The 27,363-nt window shown below is 55.8% G+C and overlaps 1 protein-coding gene across 3 annotated transcripts in view; it reads right to left on the bottom strand.

The window, feature by feature from the left end:
- Window positions 1–27,363, bottom strand: part of COL17A1 (collagen type XVII alpha 1 chain) — an 84,206-nt gene that overhangs the window by 10,925 nt on the left and 45,918 nt on the right. For all 3 annotated transcript variants that reach the window (XM_059398508.1, XM_059398506.1, XM_059398507.1), the window contains 30 exons: window positions 26,442–26,489; window positions 25,220–25,255; window positions 24,046–24,093; window positions 22,520–22,663; window positions 21,094–21,252; window positions 20,429–20,500; window positions 18,886–18,957; window positions 18,078–18,146; window positions 16,855–17,016; window positions 16,403–16,483; window positions 15,220–15,264; window positions 14,147–14,326; window positions 13,404–13,625; window positions 13,057–13,086; window positions 12,845–12,871; window positions 11,443–11,469; window positions 11,279–11,341; window positions 10,436–10,540; window positions 9,707–9,769; window positions 9,070–9,105; window positions 8,448–8,501; window positions 8,158–8,193; window positions 7,651–7,686; window positions 6,940–7,002; window positions 5,760–5,795; window positions 5,423–5,494; window positions 4,369–4,395; window positions 3,466–3,501; window positions 1,594–1,629; window positions 1,269–1,349 (listed from right to left, as the gene is read on the bottom strand). In XM_059398508.1, coding sequence (XP_059254491.1) covers window positions 1,269–1,349; window positions 1,594–1,629; window positions 3,466–3,501; window positions 4,369–4,395; window positions 5,423–5,494; window positions 5,760–5,795; window positions 6,940–7,002; window positions 7,651–7,686; window positions 8,158–8,193; window positions 8,448–8,501; window positions 9,070–9,105; window positions 9,707–9,769; window positions 10,436–10,540; window positions 11,279–11,341; window positions 11,443–11,469; window positions 12,845–12,871; window positions 13,057–13,086; window positions 13,404–13,625; window positions 14,147–14,326; window positions 15,220–15,264; window positions 16,403–16,483; window positions 16,855–17,016; window positions 18,078–18,146; window positions 18,886–18,957; window positions 20,429–20,500; window positions 21,094–21,252; window positions 22,520–22,663; window positions 24,046–24,093; window positions 25,220–25,255; window positions 26,442–26,489 — 2,166 coding nt within the window. The remainder of the gene's footprint in view (window positions 1–1,268; window positions 1,350–1,593; window positions 1,630–3,465; window positions 3,502–4,368; window positions 4,396–5,422; window positions 5,495–5,759; window positions 5,796–6,939; window positions 7,003–7,650; window positions 7,687–8,157; window positions 8,194–8,447; window positions 8,502–9,069; window positions 9,106–9,706; window positions 9,770–10,435; window positions 10,541–11,278; window positions 11,342–11,442; window positions 11,470–12,844; window positions 12,872–13,056; window positions 13,087–13,403; window positions 13,626–14,146; window positions 14,327–15,219; window positions 15,265–16,402; window positions 16,484–16,854; window positions 17,017–18,077; window positions 18,147–18,885; window positions 18,958–20,428; window positions 20,501–21,093; window positions 21,253–22,519; window positions 22,664–24,045; window positions 24,094–25,219; window positions 25,256–26,441; window positions 26,490–27,363) is intronic.

Consider the following 27,363-nt stretch of genomic DNA (forward strand, 5'->3'; position numbering starts at 1 on the left):
CTGCCCTCTCTGCCCACCCTCCCGCACCCCGCCATGGTTAGGGCCTTTGCAGCGCCCTCAGTATCCTCCTCTCACGGGAGGGAGCGAATCAGAAGGCTGAGCCAGACACGCATTGGTTCTATTAAATCATCCACATCACTTACATGTAACATTTTTTAAATTAAAAAATAGCGGGGGTGGGGGTGCCTGGGTGGCTCAGTGGGTTAAGCCTCTGCCTTCGGCTCAGGTTATGATCTCAGGTCCTGGGACTGAGCCCCGCATCGGGCTGTCTGCTCAGCAGGGAGCCTGCTTCCCCCCTCTCTCTCTGCCTGCTTGTAATGTCTGTCAGATAAATAAATAAAATCCAAAAAAATAAAAGAGCTAGGGGTGCCTGGCTGGCTCAATCGGGAAAGCATGTGACTCTTGATCTCAGGGTCATGAGTTCCAGCCCCACACTGGGTGTAGAGATTATTTAATTTAAAACAAACAAAAAAACCCCTTTATATAAAATAGATAACACAATCACAGGTACTTTGGAAAAATAGAAAAAAGTATCTATAATCCCTTAACCTGTAAGCATTTCATTTTCTTACAGCATCTTTTCTCATCTTGTAAAAACACAGGTGCAGCCTCAAAGGACACGCGCTTCTCAATAACGGCTCGAAGGCTTTGTTGTTGCACAGCGACCATACTGTGGCTGGACAATGTGGAGAGGGTTTCTCCAGATTCTTAGCATTTTTTTTTTTTAAAGATTTTATTTATTTATTTGACAGAGATCACAAGTAGGCAGAGAGTCAGGCAGAGAGAGAGAGAAAGAGGAGGAAGCAGGCTCCCCGCCGAGCAGAGAGGCCGATGCGGGACTCGATCCCAGGACCCTGAGATCATGACCTGAGCCGAAGGCAGCGGCTTAACCCACTGAGCCACCCAGGCGCCCAGATTCCTAGCATTTTTGTTGCCCTTAATGCATTTTATCCAATTGTTTTCCAAAAGGCAACAAATTGAAGTCACACATAAGCTCCAGAGGTGGAAGGACGAGGGCCAAGTTGTGCCTCTGCTGCTTCTCAGCCAAGGGAGTCCTGGCCCTGCCTGAACCGCCGTGAGTGTGTGGGCGCCCTGGTGAAGCAAGGCCTGCGGGTGCATGGGGTACCTGCTAGGGTGTGATGGGCACTCACTAGGCTGGGCCAGAGGGGGCTTCTTACTCTTCTTGGGGTTCAGGATTTGAGCCAACATTGCTGTCCTTCAATGCAACCTCAGAGGTGCACTGAAGAACAAGCAAGAAAATGACTGACCTGGGGCACCTGGAGGTCCTGGTGGTCCCATGGCTCCGGGAGGCCCCGGCGGGCCCGGGACAGTGATCGTCGATGACCCTTCTGAAAACCAAAAGCCCATGAACAGGGACCCTCAATCTTCTTGCTCAGAGGTGCTTGGTCCCAGCCAGCCTGTGGGCAGACCAGGCTGGGGCGTCCTGCCCCCACCCGCCCCCGTGACCTCGACCCAAGAGCCCTCCCCACAGCTGCCAGAAGCCCCGACTGGCGCTGCCTGAGGGTGCCAAGGCAGAGCCGGGGCAGATGCTCAGGACATGAGAAGGAGGACCACCCTCCCGGGCCTGCCCACCTGAGGTCACGATCCTGCCTGGAGCTCCAGGTTCCCCTGGGAGGGAAGGAAAAGGCGAACAGTTATTCCCAGGACCAATTGGTGGCTCCGTAAATCATTGCCAAGGCTTCTGATCCAGTGTGAGAGCCACTTCTGGGCCTCCCACCCTTAGGCTAAAGGCATTTTAATGACTCACAGGGGAGCTCGCAGGATGCATTAAGCCCAAATCTCAGGGCCAGAAACCCTGAGGCCACATCAGGCTTCCAGGCCCACATCAACTCTTGGGAGCAGCTGGGTCTCCGCGGAGGGGCTTCCTCGGAGGTAGGAGAGTCTCCCTTTCCGCCAGGCCGGAGGGAGGCTGACGAGGAGTCATCCCCACTCCCAGGCCCGGCCTCTCGGGCTCTCTCTGGGAGCTGCCTCAGATGGAAGAGTCCCAAGAGGCCAAAGGACAGAGGCCAAGAGCCTGGGAGGGGCAGCTTGGTCCGTGCAGTGCCCCTCAGGATGCTAATTCCTGGGACAGGAGTCACAGGCTGTGCAGAGTAGACTGTGGCTGGTAAGTCTAGGGGAGCTGGAGTTACACGGGGCTTGAGGGAGCTCTTTCCTGCCTGTAGCTGAGAGGGTCGGAAATGCACATGTGGGTAGAGGACTTCCAACAAGGGGGTTCAGGTTCCCACTTTCCCAACTTATGGACCACCGGACACTGCCTCCATGAGGCACCTCTCGGGACTGGAAATGGATGAACTCCAGGGAACTGAGTGAACAGAGTGGAGGACAGAAAAACCTTTCCCCTGGGAGCTCCTCGGGGGCCTCTTCTGTCATTTCCCATGATCTGTGGGCAAGCCCATCACCCGCACCATGATCGAGAGGAGGATGACCCTTAGGAAGCACAGAACCACGCTCTACTTTCCATCTGCCATTCCCTGCGGTCAAGGTCAAGAGGAGAATCTGAAATCCCTCTTGGACAGCAAGTCAGAGGCCCACAAGAAGGAGAGGGTGTCTGGTATCCTCAGGGATCCCCAATCCATGAATAGATCTATAGCCCCAGAGGTTAGTCTGCCTGGGATGCAGGAACCCAGCTGTTATCATTTTGGAATTACATTAATTTGTCCCAAATGAACTTCCTGGCCCAACTAGTCACTGGCAATAGTTTCTGGAAAGTAGTAATTTCATTCCTAGGTTCTCCCCAAGAGGATAGTGACTGCTCATGTCAAAATAGCTCCACGGAATGTCAGGATTTGGGACAGGAAAAAGACAGATGAAGAAAGACTTTATCCCTGGCCTGGCTCGGGGTTGGTATCTAGGGGTTGCAGAACTGGACAACGGCAGAGGAGTGGAGCAGGACAAGAGTGTCCCCTGCATGTGGGGTTACCACGCTGGCTCTGGTCAGAACTTAGACCTTGCCCTCTGAGGGGCATTGAGGTGCTTCTCCCCTGCTAGCAAAGGTTGTGGGGTACACAGGTACATGGAGGCCTGCGTGAATGAAAAGGACGAAGGAGGTCCCTGTCCCAGGGAAGGGTCACTCTGGGGGGACCAGCCCTAAGCCAGGGAGACAGAATATGAACAGGGATGTTTTAAAGGCAAGCCAGGAGATGCAAAGGCTCTGAGAGGCAGCACCCTTCCAGCTCCTGCTCCAGCAACGGCCTGGAGATGCCTGGTAGCAGGCAGGGTGCAGGATGGAGGCAGGAGGTGTGGGTGCGGGGCTCGAGGATTCAGGACTCCGTGGATCTGAACGGAGTCCCCGGCTCCCCAGTTGCACTGCCTTCTGCTAAAACCACTAGATGCCACTGTTGATCCGGACTCTGGCCAGAGAGGGGCTTCCCTCCTGCCCGTCTCTCCCTTCCTGCAAAAATGACTAGGAAAAAGAATGAATTTCGGAACTAGAAAACCACTTACCTTTAGCTCCTGGTCGGCCAGGGGTACCAGGAAGTCCTGATGAGAGGAAAACAAGTCAGTGGGAATGCTTGAGGACCTGCAGTTCCAGACCCCGGGGGCTGTACCATGGCCACCTGCCTTTGCCTTCTGCTTTAGTCTGGGGGCCCCTCAGGGACTCCTGCACTGACCGCTTCTCCCTCTCTGGGAAATGGGGGAGGCAGAGGCCTGCAGATGCAGCTTTGGGGGATCCCAGTCAGTCTGGATTATGAGCCCCACTATAGCCTGCAAGGCAGCCCTGGTCCCCACATTTCCCAGCCATGGAGTGGAGTAAGGGCTGGGCTGCTGCTTTCGACCTTGCTTTGGTCTGTTGAGCTCTACCAGCAAGCATGTCAAGGAGGCCCGTGCACTCAGCTTGTGAGGGGAGACCTGCCGCTTGATTTTACTTCACATCTTCACCTAATTGCCTTTAGGAGCTGGGGCTGGGCATGGTGACAACTTCTGAAATCCAAATGCCAGCGCAGCTGTAGAACAGACTGCCACTGAAGTTGTCCCAGGGACACTGGGCCTGTGCATGCAGGGAGCCCCCTTTCCTACCCTGCCAGCGAGAGAGGGGGCCTCCATGGGGCCAGTGCAGCTCCTGTGCCTGGGGCTTCCTCGGGGCTCCTGCAGCCCGCACCAGGCAGACCCAAGCGGCCCATGGTTTAACTTCACTTTTCCACAAGGGCTTTCTGGATTGTTTTGTGTGTATTTATCGTTCCTGGGGTGTTTAAGACTCACAGTGAAAGGACCTGAATCAATCTGTGGGGGTCGGGGGGCCGCACGGAGGAGAGGAAACCCCAAGGTGACTGGCGAGGCATTTGCCAAAAGCTGGAAGCAGGAGGCTGGGCAGGGGTCCTCTGGAGGTGGGAGGGGCCCAGGACTCACCCTGAGGTCCTTGGGGTCCGGTGAGACCTACGGAGAAGGGGGAGGGAGGGAGGGAGAGAAAGAGATGGAGGAGGGCTGAGGAGCCACAACCTCCGACTCCAGGGTCCTCCCAGCACTGGACAAAGTGTTGTTTGGACTTTGCCATGACAGGACCATTGCTCCATCAGGCGATGGGATCTTAGCCTGCTTGGGGTCACACACTTCGGCATCTGAGAGCCAAGAACCCAGCAAGCTGATACACTCATGCTGGCCCCCCAAGATTCCCTCCCTCGGTGCTCCCTATCTGAGCGCCCACCGAAGGAGCCAGGCGGCCCCCAGGCCCGGAGTAGGCCCCTCGACTGAATGCCGCCCTGCCCTTGCAGCTCTCTTGGCTTGCTTTGGTCTGACCTCCTGTGACCTGGTGGCTCTTGCTCCTACTGGGCCTTTAGCAGAAACCCTAACAATGGCCCCTCTTCTCAGACTAGGGGGTATCTGGTGAGGGCCCAGGGATGGCCAGAGGGGAGAAGGACAGGGGTGCTCAGAGTAGCAGAGTATGGATGGAAATGGCCTTAAACTCTGCAGTTTTTAAGACATTCCTTGTTCCTGGGGCACCTGGGTGGCTCAGTGGGTTAAGCCGCTGCCTTCGGCTCAGGTCATGATCTCAGAGTCCTGGGATCGAGTCCCGCATCGGGCTATCTGCTCGGCAGAGAGCCTGCTTCCCTCTCCCTCTCTCTCTCTCTCTGGCTGCCTCTCTGTCTACTTGTGATTTCTCTCTGTCAGATTAATAAATAAAATCTTTAAAAAAAAAAAAAAAAAAAAAAAGACATTCCTTGTTCCTGCCTAGAACTCATTTTCTGTTAATCTGTCAGTTGTCCATCTCTGTTGTCCAGATCACCAGAGCTGGTGCTGTGACAGCTGAGATGCTGGAGGAAAATGGGATAAGGCACACGCACTGGTGTGTACACACACAGACATGCGCGCATGCGCACACACGCGCACGCGCGCATACACACACACACACACACACACACACACACACACACAGGGCTGTGGCTCCCTCTTCCCACTCTGTTACCTGGCTTTCCTGGGTCTCCAGAAGGCCCTTGTGGTCCTCGGGTTCCAGGCATCCCCATCAGACCTTGTTCACCTGCAGAGAGCATGAGCAACATCGAAAGGTTTTCCTTTTAGGAAAGCTGAAGCAGCCAGCATATCTGAGCCTCTGGTTTCTTGGAATTTTACTGAGGAACTTGCTAGCAGGTAGAAAGGAGAAGGGGAGTAAGATTTGGTCCTTGCAGGGTCCACATGATGCGTGCCCTGCTGGCATGAGGATCCGGGGGACTGGGCACGGCCTGCTGGGACGTGGGCAGGGCAGGCCTGGCAGGGAGTGTGAGGAAAGCAGGACAGTGACCCACCTCTTGGACCCTGGTGTCCATCGGGGCCAGCGGGTCCTAGGAAAGCCGAAGCACAGCTCATCAGTTACCCCAGGGAGTGACTTGGGGCCTCCCTCCGTCAATTGCCTGGCAGGCCCTGCAGCCTCTCAGCGGGTGGTCTCCCAGGGGAGAGCCCGCGGGGCCCCTCCCACAGCTGCCAACCAGGGAAGAAGCCCCATCTTTGGGACCCCCCTCTGGCTGCCCCTTTCTCCCCGGCCTCTTCCCCTCACCCAGGAATTGTGTATTTTCCTGCAGGGAACTCACAGGTCAGCAAGTCCCTGGGGCATCCCCAGGGCCTGGGAGATTCCGCTCACACCAGATGCCCAGCGCATGTCTGCCTCGTTCCCTCAAGGTCCTGGGACTCGAGGTCCTCCAAGCTCTCCTCTGGGCATTATGCTAACCTCTGTCTGAAGGGGCGCCCTCCCCTTCTCCCCTCTTCCCCAACCTTTGTCTGTCCTCACTCATGTTGCCTCTCCATGGAGTTTTCCACGCTGACCACAACGCAATCTTCCTTCCTTTCTAAGGCCACAAGAAATGCCCCTCCTCACCCCTCTGGCTGGAGGGAGACCTCCGCAGCGCTCTCCTAGCACTCTGTACCTCAGGGCACCTGTCACCTTGTACGAGCTTTGTCTTCCCTCCTGGCAGGTAAAACATCTGACCTGCCCCACATGGCAGCCTGCGGGCGTCCAGAGCTTTCTCGCTTTTAAACAAACGCCAAAGTGAACACACCACAGCCCCATTGGTGGAGCTCAGACCCTTTTGGGACTTGGTGCTAAATGCCCCTTGGAGGGTTGGTGGCCAGCTTCCCCGTCCTGGTTGACAAGCACTTTGCTAAGCGTCGGAAGAATGCTTAAGCCCCGGATCTGGCCGGGATGCCCGCTCTGGAGGGCCGGGGCCTGCGGCGCTGCGGGTCCCACAGGACCTCGATACTCGTCCGTCCTCCCGAGTGGCCAGAGAGGCTTAGAGGCAGGGAGCAGCGTACATGGGCCACTCACCCCCCAGGAGTGAGAAACCCAGAGACGACTGCCCGGGCCCAGCAGCGACCTACACACAGGCCCTCTGGCAGGGGCCGGCAGACTGGGGAATAGGAGAGGCAGCTCCAGAAGCAGGAACTCAGCTCTGCGGCCATGACCCATGGCATCGGTTCCTCTGAGACACTCACCGACTGCTCCTTTGGCTCCGGGCTCACCCACAGCACCAGGCAGGCCTCTCAAGCCCGGCTCACCTGCAAAGGAAACAGGCCAAGCTGCCTGGAAGCCTCCAAGAGATGCGTGCTAGACACCTACAGGACGCTCCTCTCTCCCCGCCCTCCCCTAAGACCGCCATCTGCCCAGCCAGGGAGCTTGAGGTGACCGACAGGGGTTGGGGACACAGCCTCTGCTTAGCGGCGATGGTCAGGGTCCCCAGGTGGGTGTAGACAGGCCCAGAGCCATGCCGGGGCTGAAGCTTACTCCCTGGCCCCACACAGCTGCCCCTGCAGCCAAAGCACCATTGCTCTGGGTTCCGTTTTCCATCATTCAAGGTGGCAGGAGGGTAAGTGGATGAGAGGCTCCCAAGCCTCTGCTACTTTGGGAAGAGTGTCATTGTCCCCACGGGATCCCCCCCAAATCATCCAAGACAACCAGAAACTCCCTTTTTTGTTCCAAATGTTTTCCATCTGGACTACGCATACATTATGATGCTGGCTTCCACTCCCTTCACTATTTTATCTTGTGTTCTTGTTTTTTGTTTTGTTTTCTTAGATTACAGGTTTTCTGGAGGTTTTTAGACAGAGGTTCTGTCTCATGCTCCTGTGGTTCTCTCTGCCTCCAGGGCCCAATGGATTTGCTAGAAGTCTTTAATGGATCACAGCAGATGCTTGTGCAAGACTGACCTGTGAGGCCTCGGGGTCCTTTCTCTCCCTGGTCACCTGAAGCAAACACGGGGCAGGGCAGGGTGGCAGAAGCATTAGTCAGGAGCCAGGAAAACCCCCTCACTCAGTGGGACAGAACCCCAGCGTCGAGCAGTTCTGTGCCCACGAGCCTCGGTCAGGAGGATGATGGTGAGGACTGGCACTGGTGAACCAAGGAGCAAGCCTGCCCTCCCCCCAGGGTCACCCACAGACAGCCCCCAGCCCTACTGGCACTCAAGTGGGTGCCACAGGTACGAGGAGAACCAGACTACAGGGCCCATGCCTCAACCCCGTATCCCGGCCCCCTGTGGACCACCCGACCGTAGTGCTGTGACATGGCGGCTGTTTCCCCTCTTCCTGCCTCAGTGTCCCTAGGTGAGAGGCTGGGCTGCAATGTGCCCTCACACACACCCCCAGACTCTGAGGCAGGGGTCCCTTCTGAGCTCCTAGGAGTCAGGAAACAGGCCTGTCTGAGGAGCAGTAACGTACCTTTGGGTCCTGGTGACCCCAGAGGTCCTTTGTCACCTGAAAAGATAATAGACAACTCTGTGTAAAGAGCCCTGAGTGGGGAGGAGCAGTGACCAAGAAAGGGCAGGGTCTGTGTGTGCAGACAGGCTCTCCCGCCATGCTGACCTCCCCTCTGCTCACATACCTGTCAGCCTACACTAGCCACTGGTCACAGCTGCTAGACCCTCCCAGCCCCCCAGATGCTCCTCCTTGAGCGAGTGGCATCTACAGGGCGATGTCCCCTCCCCCTCCAGGTCCTCTCCCAAGCTTACCTTTGATACCAGGAAGTCCAACTTCCCCTCGGAGCCCTTGGGGACCTACTGGGCCTGCAAATGAAGGAAACCACACAGGCAGATGAGGGGGCCCAGCTCTGGGGCTGAAGGGTGTGCACATGGGCACAGATGGGCATAGATGTGCACACGCAGGGGCCCACGCACCCTGGGGCCACATTGGGGGCTGCTTTCTCTGCAGATGCCTCCCCACATCCCTGCTCCCTCGGCCCGGGGCCAGCTCCCGGCCCGTGTTACCAGGCCCCGGGTGGGGAGTGGGGCGGACACACACAGAGTGGGACCTAGGCAGAGACAATGGCCTGTGGTATGGTGTGCCCTGCGGCAGATTCCCATGGCGGCAGAGAGGCACGGGACCCCAGGGAGGAGGTGCAGGGACTCTGCTCGGGAGCGACAGGCGGGGACTGCCTGCTGCTGGAGCCGGGTCGGACCGGATCTCACTGGAACCACTGGCAGCCGGACCTCAGCTTCAGGGGATGCACGTACAGACAGGTCTCCTGAAGGCTCACTTTATAACTACCTCTTTTGCTCTAAAAAAGGTTTTTCCCTTAGGCATCCCTTTCCTTTCCCCAGAAAGAGCATCTATTTATATAAACAGCACACTGACCTGGGACACCCCGTGGGCCAGGAGAACCGCTGGAACCTGAGAAGGGCAAGACAGCCACCATCAGGGACAAGGCACAGGCCAGGGAGGTCCGACCCCACGGTGAAGGGTGGGGGGGGGTGCTCACTCCCAGGTGACCCCACGTCAGTGGGTCTGAGGGTGACCCAAGTGCAAAGCTCTCCTTAGGGAGGCAGCTGCAGTTGGTGGGACCGGTCAGAGCAAAACGTCTGGGCCCGGGCAGCAGTACGGAGAACAGTTGGCCACATGGGCGTCACACTCAGAAGGCCCCGTTCGCCCTGAGTTGTCCACACATGTTGCTTCGGAACAAGTGTGTCTGGGCACAGTCAGGTGTGGAACTTGTCTGACTGTGGACTTCTTGGCCCACCCACCCAGTTAGGGGCCACGTAACGGGGCCACTGGAGAGAGAGGGAAATATGGTCCCAAATTTCCACGGAGCCAAAAATACAACCCCAGTCCTGACCCCCAGAGACTTTTTCAGGGGGACACTCTTTGGGCCCACTGTCCTAGTGCAGGCCCGGGGCAACAGGTTCTGGCTGCCAGCATCCCCGTGCCTGGACCTCTGTAATCTATCCTGGTCCTGGACGTGGCAAATCTGGGCACCATCCTTCACCTGACTTACCTTTGGGACCCACAGAACCTGGGACGCCAGGTGGGCCCTGAACACCAGGTTCACCAGCAGCCCCTGGGGGAGAAAGGAGACGCCCCTCAGTTTGGTGTCATTTGTGGGGGGACAGTTCCCAGGCTGCTCGTGGCCTCTGATCCATCAGATACCTCCTTGAGACCACGAATCTGCAAAACACCTTCAGTTTCTGCCCCCAGAGCCTTTATTCATGTTGCACGAGGTCTGGCACCCAGCGGGTGTGCACTAATTGTTGCCCGGTTGAATAACACTTTTAAGGGAAAGTCGAACTAAAACTAAAGATTCTTGCTCATGCTCTTTTGGCGTTTTGAGCGTTTCTGGTGTCTGTGCTTGGTTTCCCCTGACCAAAGCAGACTCGTGGTTAGGAATCTAATGTAAAATCTTCCCCACCTCCCCCAGGGCTGGGCCTGGGTCTCCTTCCCTGCCCAGTTCTAGCCACAGGAGGCTTAAGGACTTACACCCTAGCCTGCCTTCATCCAGGCCCTGCTCTGCCCAGAGCCCTTCACCTCAGCCATGACTCTGCTTCTCCCCGTGACGTGTTCTTTGTGGATTCTGTGCCCTGCAGGTTCTTAGCTTCAACCCGAATGCACAGCCCGGCCCACCTCCCCCATGAGAGCACAGTTTTAGCAGGGCCTGGCACAGAGCCTGGCTTGAGGTAGGTGCTCAGCAAAAGCGAATGAAAGGAAGGAGGAAGGAAGAGCCTCTTACCTCTGTCACCTTTCTCTCCAAACCCAGGAGGCCCTGGTTCACCACGAGGTCCCATGGGGCCTTCTCGCCCTCTCTGGCCCATGGGTCCCTCCATGCCTGGCTCTCCTAAAGAAAGGACCGGCCATCTCAGAGTTCGGGTCCAGTGCCATGGCTCAGAGCTCCAGCGGCAGCATCTCGCCGGCAGAACACCTGCCTGGAGCCTCCACCCTGCTCTCCCGGCTTCTCCCCTTACCCCTGCAGCCCAGGCTCAACCCAGAAGCTAGAGGGACCCTTAGAAAATCCAAGTGGATCACAAGCCACTTCTGCCCCAAACCTGCAGATGGCTTTGTAACTCACGGGGAAGAAAAGCTCAGTGTTACCACATCCTCCCAGGCCCCACCCTGCCTCCGCCCGGACCCTTAGTCTTCTGGTGGGCTCCAGCCAGGTCTCCCTCCTCCCCCTGCCCCGCCCCCCCACTCCTTGACCATGGCACACTCTTGCCCCAAGGCACGGGGCAGTGTTTCCCCCAACTCCTCACCCCAGCTACCTCACCCCCTTCCAGTCTGCTCAGGTCTGTTCAAAGGGCACCTGCATCTCAGTGAGGCCTTCTCTACAACCTTATTTAAATTTACCCCCTTGGTGCTCCCAGGGCCCTGTCTGGCTCTGTCTTCCCCCATTTCACGATCCATGATCCATGCCCGACCCTGCTCCGTACTTCACTTATTTGTCAGGTCTGCAGACTTTCTCCCCAACCCAAAGATGAGCAGCTCCTAAAACGTGGCCTGGCACACGGCAGACACTTAATAAACAGCTACTGAATCAACGAATGAATAAGGAAACCAAAGAATGGGCAGAGGTTCTTACCCACACTGCCTTTTTGTCCCTTTGGTCCTTCTGGACCCGGATGGCCCAGGAGCCCAGGGAGGCCTGTGGAAATACAAAACTACCTCAGCCCTGTTTTCCCCCTAGAACCAGAAGCCAGGGCTGAGCTGCTCACGACACCGGCCACGCCATCAGAGGTTACGCACCTGGAGTCCCAGGGAGCCCTCGGTCGCCTGTGGGGACAGAAAGAAAAGTGAGAAGTCAGAGGACCTGTGCTCACTACCTCAAAGAGACACTGGTAGAACTAGTTAGTTTGCCAAATTTAGTAAATATACGGGACACAGATAAACACTAAGTATGTTTGTAGCCCAAGTATATTCAACTCGATATTTGCGACATAGTGACAATGATTTCTCTGAAATTCAAATGTGACATCTTGTATTTCATGGGAACTGGAGAGTCGGGGACTCCAGAACCAGCTGTCCTCACACCCAGCATGCTCAGAAGCAGTGTGTGGCCTGCAAGCTGGAGCCTTCCAGAAGGGAGCTTGTGCAGTGACCCAGGTAAGGGGTGGGGAGCGTGGGGGTCCGGAAGGGAAATGGAAGCCATCGGATGGAGGAAAGCCCATTCCTGCACTGGACTCTCTCCAGGAGGAGGTAAAGCTGGGGACGGAGGGCCGCCCCGTCACCTTGAACAGTGGTTCTCAGAATGGACCATGCTCCCCTGGCCTCAGAACCACCTGGGTGAACAAGACCCTGGACTCCCAGCGCCACCCACACCTGCCGGATCCCAGGTTCTGGGGGCGGGGCCCGGCCTCTGCTGGCACTTCTCTCTCCTACACACTGAAGCTTACGAACCCCACTCTGTTAGATCAAGGGGTGCTGCTGCGGTCATTGGGTTTGGAAACCTCTTCCACCCACGGGCCTGTCCCACTGATTGTCAACCACTTTTCTGAAGAAATAGATACATTTCCTATGGCAGATGAATGTGTGTCACACAAGTCAGCCCACAACTGTTCCCCAACTAAGACGGTGGGGGCCCCTTTCCTGGGAGTATGTCCCGCCTCCTTGCTACACACTGCCCTTTCCCCGAAGTCGGGTGGTGTTGCCCCTGCTGGATTCCCCCACAGGACCCCCCTTTCTGATTGCTGGGAGTCACTTCCAGCCTCCCCCACGAAGACCCCTGGGAGCTGGCTGCCCCGACCTGGGTCATCAGAATTAACTTGCGGGGAGGAGGGAGGAGATCCAGTTCCACAGGATCTGATTCCTGGCAGGGCCCAGGAATCTGTATTTCTAGAACTCTCCCTAAGGATTATGGACAGTTCCAGGCCCTTGAGCTGCCCTTTGGAGCTGAGGGAGACGCAGGCCCTTGATACATTCAGAGTCCTTGTGGGGGGAGTTCCGCGAACCCTGAGGAGGGATGAAGAACAGTGATGCCCCAGAGACACAGAGCCCTGCTCTGTCACTAAACCCCCAAAAGCCCAAGGGTCTGCAGTCTGACATGAGGAGAGTTGGCCAGGAAGACGAGGTGCGGGAGCCAGAGCCTGGCTGACTGCCTTAAACCGGCCCTTACTAACATTCCGGGTCAAAAGCGCCACATTTGATTTACCTTTAGGGCCTTGACTTCCCATGTCACCTGAAATCAGACAGATAACGAAGAGTATGAGATGGGATGAGAACCCGAGGGCTGTTCTCCGCCCTCCCGACAGACGCCACAAGATCTTTCCACTACTCATCCCGCAGTCTGGAAAATTTCCAACCAGAAACCCCCGTCCAAGGGCAGGAAAAGAGACCAGGGTCAAGGCCCAGTCTACCTAGTACCTTTCGGGCCGGGGCTTCCTCGGAGATTTCCTACAAGGGAAGGTACGCCTGGAGTTAGTGGCACATCCCGCGTGTGTCACACACACGCACACACACGGACACACAGACACACACCAGGTGGACTGTGGTGGGAACTAGCACCCAGACTCTAAGGGGTGCGGGCTGTGTGACCTGGGGCAGTCTCCTCACTGGGCCTCCAGGCCGACGTTCCCAGCAGTCAGATAGGATGGCAAGGCCAGTCCCCCTCCCCCTGGGACCCAGTCCCCCTCCCCCTGGGACCCAGCCCCCAGGTCCCAGGCTCTACCTCACCGCCCGCAGGAGCAAACGAGGGGAACAAGGATGCTCACCGCTTTCCTGCTCAGCCTTCAGCTTGTCCCTCACGAACAGCCAGAGCACCTCCTGACTGTGGTGATCAAGCCCCAGGCCCCCGGCATCTGCTCCCACGCGGGGGGCAGTGCCCAGCAGCCGGTCCTTACTGGCGCGATCCATCTTCTGGTCGTAGAGCAGGACGTCGCCCCGGCCCTGCTCCAGCGCGGCCACCCGAGCCTTCAACGCCCGCACCTCCTCAGCTGCAACAGGGGAGACAGGCTGTCAGGGGGCCTCCATGCGGCCCGAACTGGAGCTCTAGGGACATCGTGCTACAACCCCTACACACAGGGCACCTGTCGTGATGAACAGGGGTGTGGGGGGGTGCACGTGACATGGCACTGGGGGGTCGGCCTTGTCCTGTGCTGTGGCTGTGGTGAGGGCCCTCCTCATCCTCATCCTCCCCCTCCTCCTCCCTGGGGGTGGGGGTGGGGGTGGGGGTGGGGGTGGGGGCAGGGGCCACACAGAGGCCCACGCAGGGTGGGCAGAAGGTGCAAAGCGGCTCCGGGAAGGCCTGGCCTGGTTCCTAAGAGCCGCCCTGTGCTTGCTTCACAGGCTGTTCCGCGGACAGAGGGCCCCCGGCTGGGAGCCACACCAGGACCCCAGGGGCCTGGAGCCCCATCTGCTCATCCACAGTAACGGGGGGTCCACACCCATCCTCTCCAGTCCCTCTACCCTCCACACCCGGGAACTGCAAACTCCTGCCCTCCGCACGGGCACGTACCCAGAGCGATGAGGCCGAAGAGCAGCCCCAGGAGCAGCAGCCAGGTGAGCAACAGGCCCAGCAGCCACTTCCACCAGCTGCAGCAGGAACCGCAGGGGCACCAGGCGGGCGCCGCCCCCCACGGGCCCCCACCGCCCCCGCCGCCCCCGCCACCCACACGGTGGTTGTAGTTGTGCATATCTGTGGAAGACAAAGGAAGGGTAAGGTGAATGCAGTAGACTTGTACCCTCTTCCCTCCGAATTCTCTAGGTTTTGGAGACTTCCTAGGGCTGAGCCAATGCTGGTCGGGGCTGCAAGGCCCTAAAGGAGAAGCCGGGCTCAAGGATGGAACACAGGCCCCGGCTGGTGAAGAGCACGCACCCGACCAGCCTGGCTGTGCAGACCAGAGGGGGGTCCCTGCACCTCGGTTTCCTTTCTTATAAAACGGGGTTAAGAGCTTGCCTCCTTCTTAGGATGGTTGTTGGATGAAGGAGATAAGGTACTTAAGGTAGTTAGCACAGGACAGGGCACAAAGTTTAAAAATCCTGATGATGACCCCGGATTTCCTACCACCTCCTGCATTTGATTATGGCCAAACCCAAAGCCTTCCCATCTCCCCATCTCTGTTCCCACGGCTTCTTCTTCATAATCCCTGCTGTGCCTGGAATTAAACTCAGGGTGGCCAGGAAGTTTTGTGGGTTTTGTTTTTAGTGGAAAGGGTTTTTAGTGTCTAAAATAGGCTGATAACCCTTGACCTGCTTCTCTCTCAAAACTGTGGAAGCAAGTGAGCCAATGAAAGGGCGGAGGTGTGCAAGTGGTCTCCGTGGCCCTCGAGGCCCAGGTCGGGGCTTCTGGCTGCTGGCCTGCTGAGACACCCTGGACTCTGGGCGGCAGTGCCCAAGGGCACACGCGGGGCCTCCTGCTGCAGCCCTGCTCTAGACCCCAGCCTGTGGCCCTGCCGTCCTCTACCCTGCCACCTTCCAGAATGATTTAGAGGTGCCCCAGCTGTATGTGAGGGGGCAGTCATCCCTCCCCGTTCATTACCACCAGCCCCATCAGCTCCTGTCCCCGCAGGACCCGCTGTTGTCACCCACCTGCGGAGGCGGCCTTGCCCTTGGTGGACACAGTCTTCACGTCTCCTGGAAGGCAAACCCCAAGAACACAGGTTTGGACCTGAGCTTTTGAACTGCAGGAGCCCACAGGACAGCCCGTGAGCTGACTGTGGGCAGAACCTGAAGGAATGATGCCATCCCAGCAGCAGGGACACTCACTCACTCAAGCCTTGTTGATAACGTGTTTGCAACAATTCCATCGAGAAACACATGGCTTGACAAGCCATTAATGGTTGGTGGGAAAAGCAGGGTCTCAACCTTCTTGTGACCTTAAATCTTTCAAGCCAAGACACTTTTGGGGTTCTACATTAGGGGCAACATTCGCATCCAAACGATCAAGGTGCTTGTGAGAAAGGACTCTTGATTTCTTGGTTCAGGGACTCGGAACACTTTCTTCACCTGGGGCAGGGGGCTGGAGGGCTAGTGCGGGAGCTCCTCCTGCTATCCAACCACGGAATGCTTGTGAGCACATGTGAAGTTTTTTGGGAAAACTGTTTACAGCTTTCTTCAGCTTCTGCAAAGCCTCTTTTAGCTCCACAGCCCCATTTCCACCCTAAAATGTAAGTCTTCAAAGTGAGCATTTCCTTAGAGTAGGGCCTGCTAAAGACTGTAATGGATTGAATGTGCATTTTGAAAAGATGTTCTAGGGCCCAACTCTCCTCTTTCTTTACTGACCTCCCTGTAGTCAGTGATCTGGGGATAGTCTACAGGGCCCAGCGCACGCAGAGAAATGCAGCTAGCTGGGAGAGAACCCAAGTATTTGGAAAGAAAAAAAAAAAAATAAACGTAGCAAGTGCTTTGCGAAGCATTTTCTAGTAGTTCTGAAAATTATGGGATAGGGAATAAGCAGAGAAAAACAATCCTGCCAGAGACGGCAGACGCACCCTGGGAAGGCGTCTGCTGTAGTCACATGCGTGTGTGCGCACATACACATGCACATGCACATGCACACACGGCCCGAGACCACTGCAGAGTTTGCAGGAATACAGCCTCTGATTCAGCAGGTCTGGGCCAGAGCCCGGCACTCTGCATTTCCAACAGGTTCCTGGGTGGCACCCGTCCTGATGGGCCAGAGGCTGCATTCTGAGCAGCGAGGTCTCAGAGGATAAGTAAATGAGAGGCAGACAGGTAAAAGTCAGAGGGACAGTCTCCGATTTCCTCTCACCATTAGCTTCTGATACCAGGCAGGTGTCAGCCGTGTAGGCAGCTTGCTTCTCTTTCTTGAGGGTGTCATCTGAAAAAGACGCTGTGAACACCACCCAGGATCACCCAGGGTATTCTGTGCTCCTGCCCCACCCACCCCAGAGCCACTCCTGGGTGGACACCGGGGTAGGAAGAGGGCCCAGCTTCCCTGAGTTCATCTCCCGCATCTGTGTGTGTGCTTAGGCTTCCTGTTGCCCAAAGACCCCTCAGGGAGTATTTTACCAGAACTTTCCTGAATGTTAATCTATATTCAAGGCAGACCCTGGAACACCCTCTTCAGGCAGGCATTTTTCATTTGAATGGGGTGACTGGGGTTTTCTTATTAAAATGTCTCCAGCCACCTTGCGGGGACATTCGGTCTCCTACAGGGTCTGCCTTTCTTGGGAAACCTGCCTAGAGTGGGCCCCCTCCTACTTGCAGCGATGCTGGCTGGGGAGGCAGTGAAGACCTTCCCGCTGTCCTTGGTCATGATCAGCAGCTCCATCTCCTTCTTGGCTGGCGTGTTGTCTTTCTCCAGAATCAGGAATTTACAGTCCTTGTGCAGGACATCATCACTCTGGACATTTGTGGTGCAGGCTGGAAAGGAGAGGAGCCAGCGAGGACAAGGGAGAGAGAAGAAACGAGAAGAGGAAGCAAGAGGACAAGAGGAGCGGGGAGGGAGGGAAAGAGAGGGATCAGCGGGTTTGCCCAAAGGCCTGTTCTCGCCAACAGCGGTCATGAAGACCCTACTGGGGACCCAAAGCACCTCCCCTGCCCGGCTGGGCCTGGCCATCAGAGGTCAATGCCAGAAATGCTGGGCGGCTGACCTCTAATGCTACCTCCCCACCTGGATGTTACAGGATCTTTAGTGAAAGGGCCACAGTCCCCTTGTCTCTCAGGCACTTCTTTAATTAATGTGGCCGGTTCACGTCTAGCCTTCAGCCTCCAGGGTTCCCGTCCTGGGTTGGCAGGAGCTCTTCCTGACCACCCGCTCTAACGCGCATACACTCCTGTCTCTAGCGAGCCACCTATTTCTTCCGGTAGGTGTTATTTTCTCTCATCCTCTCCTGTACTTGGTCTCCTGGTCTATCAGCCTCCTCCACTGGGTGGTCAGCCTGGTGAGGGTGGGAATCTAGTCTGCCTTGCTCACGGCTCTGCTCAGTCCCGGAGAATAGCGTCTCCTACAAAGCAGGTGCTCAGTCTTTTTTGAATCAACCAATTGTTGAATGGAAGGAAGCAAGGGGATCAGATCAGTCGAGCAAAGAACCCACCAGCTGCAGGGAGCCCAAGCTGAGGAAGATCGTAACGGAAATGTGTGCGGAGCTCCTGATGGGCTCCCTGGTTCTTACAATGGGGAACATACAACAGGAGCAGGCTGGGGGCTTGCAGACGTGGGTGGGGACTGGGGCACAAATGCCTGACCCTAGGCGGGTGTGGAGGATGGAGCTCCCTGCCCCACCCCTTGGACGGGAAGGCCAAGGTAGGGCCAAGGCACAGCTGCCTCTGTTCTGTCATGGCAACCGGGAGGCCTCAGGGGGAGTCGTGTTTGCAGACCTCGGACCAGCAGTGGGTTCTCTTTCCTCTCATATAGCAGGTGTCTCCACGGAGCACTTCTCCACCTGCACAAGCTGCCCTCAGCAGACAGAGATCATGCTCACCCGCAGAGGTGGACACACCAGTGCTCACAACACCAGGGCTCTGGGGCAGGTTCTTCTTCACACCGTACGCTGCAAGAAAGGAACCACTGAGTGAGCAGGCCAGTGTGGGAGGGTGACTCCTTGAGGCTCAGAAGTAGTCTGATCAGCCCTAGCAGCTTGGCAGCCTCCCCAGGTGAGGAGAACACAGAATAAATAAAATGAACAATAATAAGGAAGACAACTCCAGCCACAGGGGCGGCAGGGAATTTAGATGAACTTTCCCTAATCCTCATCCTTTTAGGTCTGTTCCAAAATTCCTCCTCCTCCATGAAGTTCTGCTAGGATTCCTTCCCCTCAGAACACCTATAACCTTAACACCTGCTCTGCATACCTGGATGCATGTTGTCTTACAGGATGCCCAGTTGTTTCACATGTATTAGACTCTCTACTCCAAGTAAACAGTAAGCAAGCTGAGGGCAAAGGTTAAGGGTCACACCTCTTCTGCTCCCTGTGCCCAGGCCTGCACAGGGGCTACACCAGAAAAATCACCCAGGTGATCAATGTACAGTGACAGGGACCATCAGAATCAGCAGTGAGACAGGGATATACAGGGGACATGCCACAGCACAGGGTCCCCTGTGGTTTCCCTCATGTCTGAGCCCGCACGTGACAGAAGTTGGCACCTCTAGGTTGAGAGGTGGGGAAAGGCGGACTGATTTTTGGACATATTTTGGTCCCTCCAGTTTGGCTGCTGAAAGGGAAGACTGTGAGTTACAGCTGCTGAGATGGGTCCCTGCCGGGGCCTGGAGCGCCAACCTCGGCTACAGACCTGTGGAGGTGGTGGCCGTGCCGTGGGACAGGGCGGACGAGCTGGGTGCCAGGTTGTTCTGCATGCCAAACACTGCGAAAGCAATGGAGGGCAGGTGAGTACAGGTGGAGGGGGTCCCTTAGCTTGAGGCAGCCCCCAGAACCCCCAAATCACTTCCACAATGAAGGCCTTCACACGGGACAGATTACCCAGCATTCTCAGTTCTTACATTGCGAGGGACACAGGCATCCCCACCATAGGCCAAATGCTCTCAGCACTGGGTCCTGAGCTACCCTGGGTAGTGAGTGCACACGACTGAATGGTGGTCACTTTCACGGGGTCTGAATAAGGTCGCTGTATCTCAGGACATTTAAAAATATCCCAGGGGTCCAGACTCCTGGGTGGCCCCACCAGTTAAGTGTCTGACTCTCGATCTCAGCTCAGGTCTGTTGGGCTCCTCATTGGGTGGGGAGCCAACTTAATATCCCAGGGAGTCCATGTTTGCTGGGGGATCCTGGGGCACCCTGGGGCACGGTGGGGAACTGTGGGCATAGGACGCAGATGCAGAGGGACTGAGAGTGCTGACCTGGCATGCCCCTGGTTTTCCCTTGAACACTTCCTCCTCGAGATGCAAACACATAAAATTCCCCTGGCTCCCATTAGGATTTCAGAGGCTGGTTGTTGGTCTTTAAATAATGATCAGAAGCTCAATCCTCCCGGGGTAAGAGCTTCTCTTATTTCATCATCTGTAGTGTTTGGGGCACAGATCCTGGATCTAAGATCTGCCCCCTTCCTCAGTCAGGACTTGGCAAAGCAGAAGGGCAAAGGCAGAAGGAATGAAACATGAACCTGGTGTCTTCTGGGTTTGGTGGGGCTCTAGTCGAACAGAAGTGTTGAAACAAGAATGCTACATTCGCACTTGTGGGCGTACCTGCCAGCTAAATGAAGGAGGCCCACGACGTTATATTTACTAATCACAGTAACAGAGAGGGAAGGCAGAAGCCTTTAAAAAAAAAAAAAAAAAAGAAAGAAACGAAACAAGATGTGTCCGGTACCATTTGTATAACGTGTGGTTGTGACATATGTGGAAACAGAGTGAACGTGTATTCCTTTAAAATGGTCATGTTTGCATTGGAAACTAAGCAGTAAGATTGGCTGAGCCCCCAGGGACCTACAGTATTTACGAAAAGATCTGAAGTTAAGATCCTTCTAACGTAACAATACTTTCCACCTGAAAAATGTCCGGAGCACTGACTCGGCCCTTTTGCTTCCATCTCTCCACTGCTCACAGAGGAGAAAGGGACCAGCACAGGACAAGCAGGTAGGTGAGGCCTCTGGCCCCTCCACCTTAGGCCTTGCCCTTGGGGGCTGAGCTCCACCTTTGACCGCGGGTGGGCACCCCTTGGGCCCTGCATCTGTGTCCCCATGCGCACTGAGGAAGGTCTTCATGCTCAGGGGCGTAGAGGACATTTCTGCGGAAACCAGTTTTCCTCAGCAGGAGGGATCATCCTAATGTTTTAAGCAAACATTCTGAAAAAGGCCACGCAAGCTGGCGAGCACTGACCTGAGGAGCAGGTGCTGACCCCGGGGTGCAGCGTGGGAGAGCAGGATGCCATGTTATTTGGAACTCCGAAGACTGCAGGGGAGGAGGAAGGTCAGTGAGAGGGGCGTTGGGCCCAGAACTGGGGGGGGGGGGGGAGGGCACACAGAAGCCAGGGAAAGAAGGGCAGGGCTGCATTTTGAGCTTTTGTTACATTTCTGGTTTTAGGAAATCATGGGCTCTTGCCTTGCAGCAGAGAACCGGTTTGTCTGTGGTGCGCCTTGGGTCCTAGCCAAGGGATGGTCCTCGGATGGTCAGGCCTCGAGTGGCCATGGGGTCCAGCCAGAGCCCCTCTTGTTAGTCGCTACTTTGCAGAAAAGGCATCTGAAGCCCAGAGAAGTTAACTGACATACTCAAGGTCACAGTTTATCCATGCAGAGGGCAACGAGGCTCCTCAGATCTGTTTTCATGTTCTTTCTCAGGACACATTTTTCTGACACACTGTGCTAGACAGTCTTTCTCATATGGAACCCATCAAAAGAAATACCCAGAGACTGAACTAGGCTAGGAAAATCATGGAACGCCAGGCCACAGAAAGCCCCTCAGGGAAGCTGCGGAGAGGGTCCCTCAGCTCCAGTAAAGGTGCAAGAGGCCCAGCAGTGGGAGGGGAAGGGCCCCGTACCACATACCCGATCCCGCAGAATAGGCGTTGGTATTGAGGAGGGATGAGCTCTGGGTTGTCACGTTGTTGTGGTAGGTCCCCATGGAGGACCCCGCCGGCAAGGTGGAAGACCACACGTGGGAGGGAAGGTTGGCGTCCAAGATGGTGGCATCATAGGTGCCGGACACTGGAATCACACAGAAAGGCCCGCATCCCCGTGAGAGCCCAGTCGGCGCTCCATGCGGGATAACCCAGGCGGGCCCGTGTAGCCCAGCTGGGTTTAGCCCGGAAGGTCCCATGTCTGAGAACTCCCTCAGTCCAGGGAAGCTGGCCAGCCCACTTCCATCTGAAACCCTGGAGCTGGTGAACACTTGGTCTCTCGTGTTAGAAATTCTTGTTGGCTCTTGGTGAAATTTGAAGTAGGTCAATTTTGCTCTGGGGTTTGCCATTTTTCCAAGAGGCCCTCCCCACCTCCTGGGTGCTGGTGACCAATGGTCTCTCCCATCTGTTGCTGATTCCACCTTCACAGACACCCAGGAACAGCAAATCCCACACAGACCTCCAGGCAGAGGGCAGCCACAGACAGCAAAGGCCTGGGTCTATGGCCATATGTGCTCAGGGCAGTCTTCCCTGGTAAGACCCTGTCAACTTTCCTACGTGCTCACCAGACCCGGGGCCACTCTGCCCCTGGGAGGGGGCTTTGGTGCTCCTGCAGATCTGAAGCAGTTCTGCCTCCTCACTATACTGGGGGAGCCGGCCAGGCAGCCATGCACACTGGCCCAGCATTTGTCTTATATTTACATAAGAGACAGGTCACTATCTCAAGGGATTTTTCTTCTTTCCAGGAGTCCAAGACCGAAAGCTCTACATCACAGCACACCTGCTCCTTCCCTCCTCTCCCTCTGAGGATCTGCTTATTCATCTCTCTGCCCCCGCCACAGAACCTGCCTGGCACTCGGTAGGCATGTGAACTCAGAGGGTTCTGCAACACTCCTCCTATCTGACTACCATCTCCTGGTTATCGGTCTGATTTCCCCCCGAGGCCACCCCGCCTCCACGAGGGGAAGTATCTCCTCTCTCTGCTGCTTCTCCTCAGTGCCTGGTACTTGGCATAGAGGAGGCAAAGGATAGTCACTGAATAAATGAAGGGAAACACTACAAGGGTCCCCTGGAGTCTTCACTTGGGGAACATGGCCAACACATTCCCAAGGGAGGTCAACAATGTCCCAGGAGAGACTCTCTAGGATGTAGAGCCCAGCCCCACGCTCACGGGACAGTGGGGCAGACAGCGTGCAGCCCACATGGTCACGCAGCACAAAGCACGAAGGCGCAGTACCTTGTGAGGCCTTTGCCACCCCCCCAGAAGGCCTGCTGGGGTGGCTCAGCTCCTGGGCCAGGCCAACTCTGCCACCTGGCTCGCTTCCCTCCATGGCAGCCGGAGCCACGGGACTTACCCGACTGGGAGCTTGCTGTCACCATTTTGGTCTCCACTGTGCCTTTCTTAGGGATCGGGAGGGTGTTGGAGGAGTTCCGGGTGGGGCTCACGCTTGCTGATCGGCTCCCCTTGAGCAAACGCTTAACATCATCCAATTCTGTCCCTGTAAGGTGACGCCCACATTTTCCGTTAGGCCCAGGGTTCCTTCCCCAGCCCAGCTGCAGCGGGAAAGGACATTAAGGGTATCTGGAATATGAGGGGGGGTGGCATCTGCTTCACACGCCGGGATATTTTTGGTCAGCACTGTAATTTTCACATTTTGTCAATTTATAGCACATATTAAGCTGATACTTTGTAATATTAATGCCTCATAAATACAGTGCCTCCACGGGGAGGTCCACAGTATGTATTTCCTAATTAGACCTCACCAGGCACCATGGGGAGAATTCTGTGGCTGGAAGACTGTCCTCCTCGACTGCCAGACTAGGGAATTTATGTGCAGGGCAGTGAGAGAACCGGATCCCTGGAAACAGACTGTTCAACAAAGAGCTCATCCCCTGCCAGGACACCCCACATGTTGGGTCGCTGACCTTGTATGCCCGGGGGGCCACCAGGAACCCATGGCCCCTAACTCCTTGACAGTATGCTGCTTTTGTGGGAGTTGCAGTCCATGTGGCCACTGGGACCTGTCGCTAGCTCAGGGAGGGATGCAACCCCCCCGTGCCTCCCAACAGGTCAAGTTAAGAGAGAAGGGAGGCACCATGCGAGGGCAGCGTGTAACAGACAGGTTTGCACACAACGTGTGTTGGAGGACTGCCCAGGCACCCCCTTCCCTGAAAGCTCCAACCTTGGCTCAGCCCTGCCCAGCCTAGAAGGATGCTGGGGGGACAGCATGGGACCCGTTGGCCCAGGGCATGGAGCTCTCTGGGCCAGCTCCTGTCTAATTCCTGGGCCAACCAACCTGGCTCTTTCTCCTCCTACTCTTTGTACTTGGTCTCCATCCTACCAGTTGGGTTCATTTCAAGATGTCAAATCGCCTATCACAAGAACAGGAGTGTAACAGAGTTGATGGACAGGGGCTGGGGAATCCCAGACATGCGAAATAAAGTTCAAACTCTCCCACTCCGCTTACGCTTACTTCGGACTCTTCTCCCACCTTAAGTACTCTATCGGGTCACCTCCTATTCCTTTCCCTTGGGCCACATGGAACATTCCTCCAGTGTCTGAATATATGTTCCCCAAATGTCTGATGCCAGCTCATCCCACGGAGCCCTCAGTCTCCCTTCAAGTGACCCTGACCCTGGAGGTTTCTTTGGCTCCCTGCTCCTTCAGCTCCCAGAGAGGCAACAGTGGGTTGGTGTTCTAGCTCCCCTTCAGCAGCAGGGAACAGGAGTTATTCAGCTCCTGACCCGACACCTAGTCTAGGGTCCCTCTCACAGAAGGCCCTTCAACACGTTTTATGATCAAGTGACCACACACACATGCACGCACACCATGGTGACCCTGGATTCCTGGATCCTTTGTTTGCAGACAGTGAACACTTACATTGGGTAGATGGGGACGCGCTCTGCAGTCGAACCCGGATTTCGCTTTCTACAGGGGAGGAGATGGAGAAGGTGTAAGTGAAGGAGCTTGGATCACGGAGCCTGACCTTGAGCTCTGAGCAGCAGAAAGAAATGTGGGCTGCTCGGAGCTCTGTCCTGGGAACAGGAAACCTAAGAGTGCCCAGAACGAGTGCTGCTTAAAAGGAGGGGTCCTCTCCCCAGACCCCAAGCTGCCCACTACACACCTCCCAGCACCTGGAGATGCTCTGATGAGATCGCAGGCTGAGGGAGAGGCTCGATCACCATCAGCAATGACCAACCCCCTTCCAGGGACCTGTATCCCAGCTACTCTGAACCACTCTGTTCTTCTGCCTCCCGCTCTAATGCCTGAGAGAGAATTCTAAAACCCATACCGTTTACTTAACCACTTGGGCTTCGTCTGGGCAGGAAAGGGTGGTTTCACATTCTGTTAGCTTCAGGTGGGCCACTGACATCTTTCAACTATTAGCCTTCAACCTGGGTGGTTGGTGTGTTCCTAACTTTATAATTACTGATGCAATAAGGCCCCTGGAAGTCTAGAGTGATTAGAGAGAGCTCCAGGGCCTATGCAGAATTCTGCATTTAGCACAGCGTGGGCACACTGCTCCTCCCCATCCTCACCAGACCCATCCAGGCCAGCTCTCCCCAGGACCCCATTTCCCTCCTAGAGCCTTATCTGTGGGCAGACGTGCAGAGTGCAAGACTGTCACGGAGCCCTCTGTCCCCTGGAATAATTTGAAAGAGATGGACTTTCGTTCCTTTCTCACTACATAAAGGCAATTATAGTGCATCTTGTTAAAGTCAACCAGGGGACTCCAAGTGAAACCCTGGCACACCAAATGTGGCGCCAGCATCTTTGTAACCCACAGCAGGACAAATTAGTCCCCAGGTGGTTACTGGGTGTTTGTACCCTTGCTTTCCCTTCCATGTTAGATCAGTGCCCCAAACTACCCTTCCCATCCTGATGGGGCCTGCGGAAGAGTCCGAGGACGCAGTAGACTCCCTGAAAGCAGGAACCACGCCTTATTTATGCTTCTCTACTCCTCCCATTTTCTGGCTCAGGTCTGGACAAACATGTTAGATGCTCAGAAAAAACTTGTTGAATGAACTGCAATGACCCCAGCCACAGAGCTCACCTCGTGTCTGGCTCCTTCCTCTGGTTGAAGAAGATGCTGAGGAACAAAGAAAAGTAATCTTACGCGTCGAAGAGGTGGCACACTAGATATTTTTGACCTCAAAGGAGATCTATTTGAGCGGGGGAAGAGACTATTTTCTTTATGCCTTTACATCCAGATGGGAGATGGAAGCCTTCCTCTAGGTCTGTACCAACACTGTGTAAAGTCTTCGTAAAGGACTCCAAATGGACTGCCTTGCCCTGCCTTCTTCCTGGAGGTCAAGCCCTGGGCACCCCACTTCCTCTTTGGGTCCCCTCTTTGGGACCTGCCCAGCCCCTTTGTGCGGCCAGCTGGGCTTCAGGACGAGATGATGGAACTTATCCACATGGAGACCACCATCTGGCTTCTCTAGTTCAATCACAGGCCCCACTGTGAACCAAACCACCTGCGTTCGATGGGCAGAGCGAGTTCTGCCAGGCTCCACGAATTCAGGGCATCAGCTAAATCGATGCTAAGTTAGTGCACACTTAAGTGTTAACTAAAGTAATCATTTGGAAGTCTCGTCGTTGGGGCTGGCTGTCTACACTGACCAAATATATTAGAAAAACAAAAAAAAAACAAAAAAACCCAGCCAGATCTTCCCTTCAGCTTTTTGTTAGACTGCCTTGGTCTTCCTGGTACGAGCAGATAGGTGAAATTACAATCGCTGAACAATGACCATATCAGCTCACACGCACAGGGAGAATCCAAGGCCATGGGCCACAAACTGGAGGCCAAGTGAAGACAGCCTAGGGTTTCGCTTGGCATAAAACGTGTCCCTTTGCAGTCCACTGTGGCGGACTTGCTGGGATGTTTGGCATGTGTGCATTCGAACCCCCGCTGCTCTTGGCTGCGAGGTCTCCGTGCATCCTGGGAAAGGATAAACCCCACAGCTGCTGCCTGGCCTTGGGGCCGCTCTGTCCAAGTCTGAGCCTTGCATGACTAACTTGCCGTTTCACCAGGGTCAGGAGCAACGGCTCATGGCAGCAAGTGAACCCGGCTCAGGGCAGCAAGTGAACCCGGCTGACTGTGGCCTGAAGATGCTTCCGGATAAAGAGCAAAGGGAAAAAAAACTGCTCAGCAGGGGTCCAAGTTTTAGAAGAATCCACTGAGCTCACAGTGTCTCCCCCACCCTCCACCCCTGACCCCAGGCATTTCCCCAGTGCCTTTGCCCATCCCTTCAGACAATAAGGAAAGGACCTACCGAGTTCCTTCCGAGGGTACTCTGGGGAAGAGTTGCCACTGGAGCTCCCTGCAGGGCGAGAAAACGCTGAGCACCCATGGCCACACAAGCCCGTGGCTTCCCGGGGGGACGGTGTGCGGGATGCCCGCAGCCCTCTGTGGGGAGAGTGGTGGGGGCTCGGCAGAGGGCTCTATCTTAAATAAGACAGGCCTGCGGGCCACAGTTCCCGTGGTTCATCCTGATCACTGATCTGCTTCAGATGGTGGTTCATCCTGATCACTGATCTGCTTCAGATGGGGAACGGTTGGAACGCAGGAAAGCAGGAGGGTTGCTTTGCTTTGTTTTTAAGCCCTCCACTGAGTTCTCCCTGTACCAGTGTCGTTCAAATACATGTGCTGTCAGCACGGGCGCGTCACTGCCCTTGTGAAGTTCGTCTTGAACGTGGACCCTGTTACAGTGAAGGCACCGGCCCCCAGGAAGGCCTCACATCACACAGCACTGTGGTGACACAACCTATCTCCCCTGGATTTTGTTCCCTGCCCTCCCAAGCCCCTTGGCCACTCTGGGTCTGAAATCACACACTGAAATCACACACTGGGGAGCGCAGCCCTCAGTCCTCTCCTTCTCCACCACCACGACCCATCTCCAGTCAAGGTCAGACCCATTGCTGCCTGGCTCATCTGTTTCCCACCAGACTGGCTTCTGTAGTCGCCAGCACTGTGGGGACTTCAGGAGCCAAATCCAAATGTCCTCCTGCGTCCTGCTTCTTTTTTTTTTTTTTTTTAAAGATTTTATTTATTTATTTGTCAGAGCATGAGCGAGCACGAGCACAGGCAGACAGAGTGGAAGGCAGAGTCAGAGGGAGAAGCAGGCTCCCTGTGGAGCAAGGAGCCCGATGTGGGACTCGATCCCAGGACGCTGGGATCATGACCTGAGCCGAAGG

This window comes from Mustela nigripes, chromosome 4 (genome assembly GCF_022355385.1).
Source record: "Mustela nigripes isolate SB6536 chromosome 4, MUSNIG.SB6536, whole genome shotgun sequence".
Lineage (NCBI taxonomy): Eukaryota > Metazoa > Chordata > Mammalia > Carnivora > Mustelidae > Mustela > Mustela nigripes.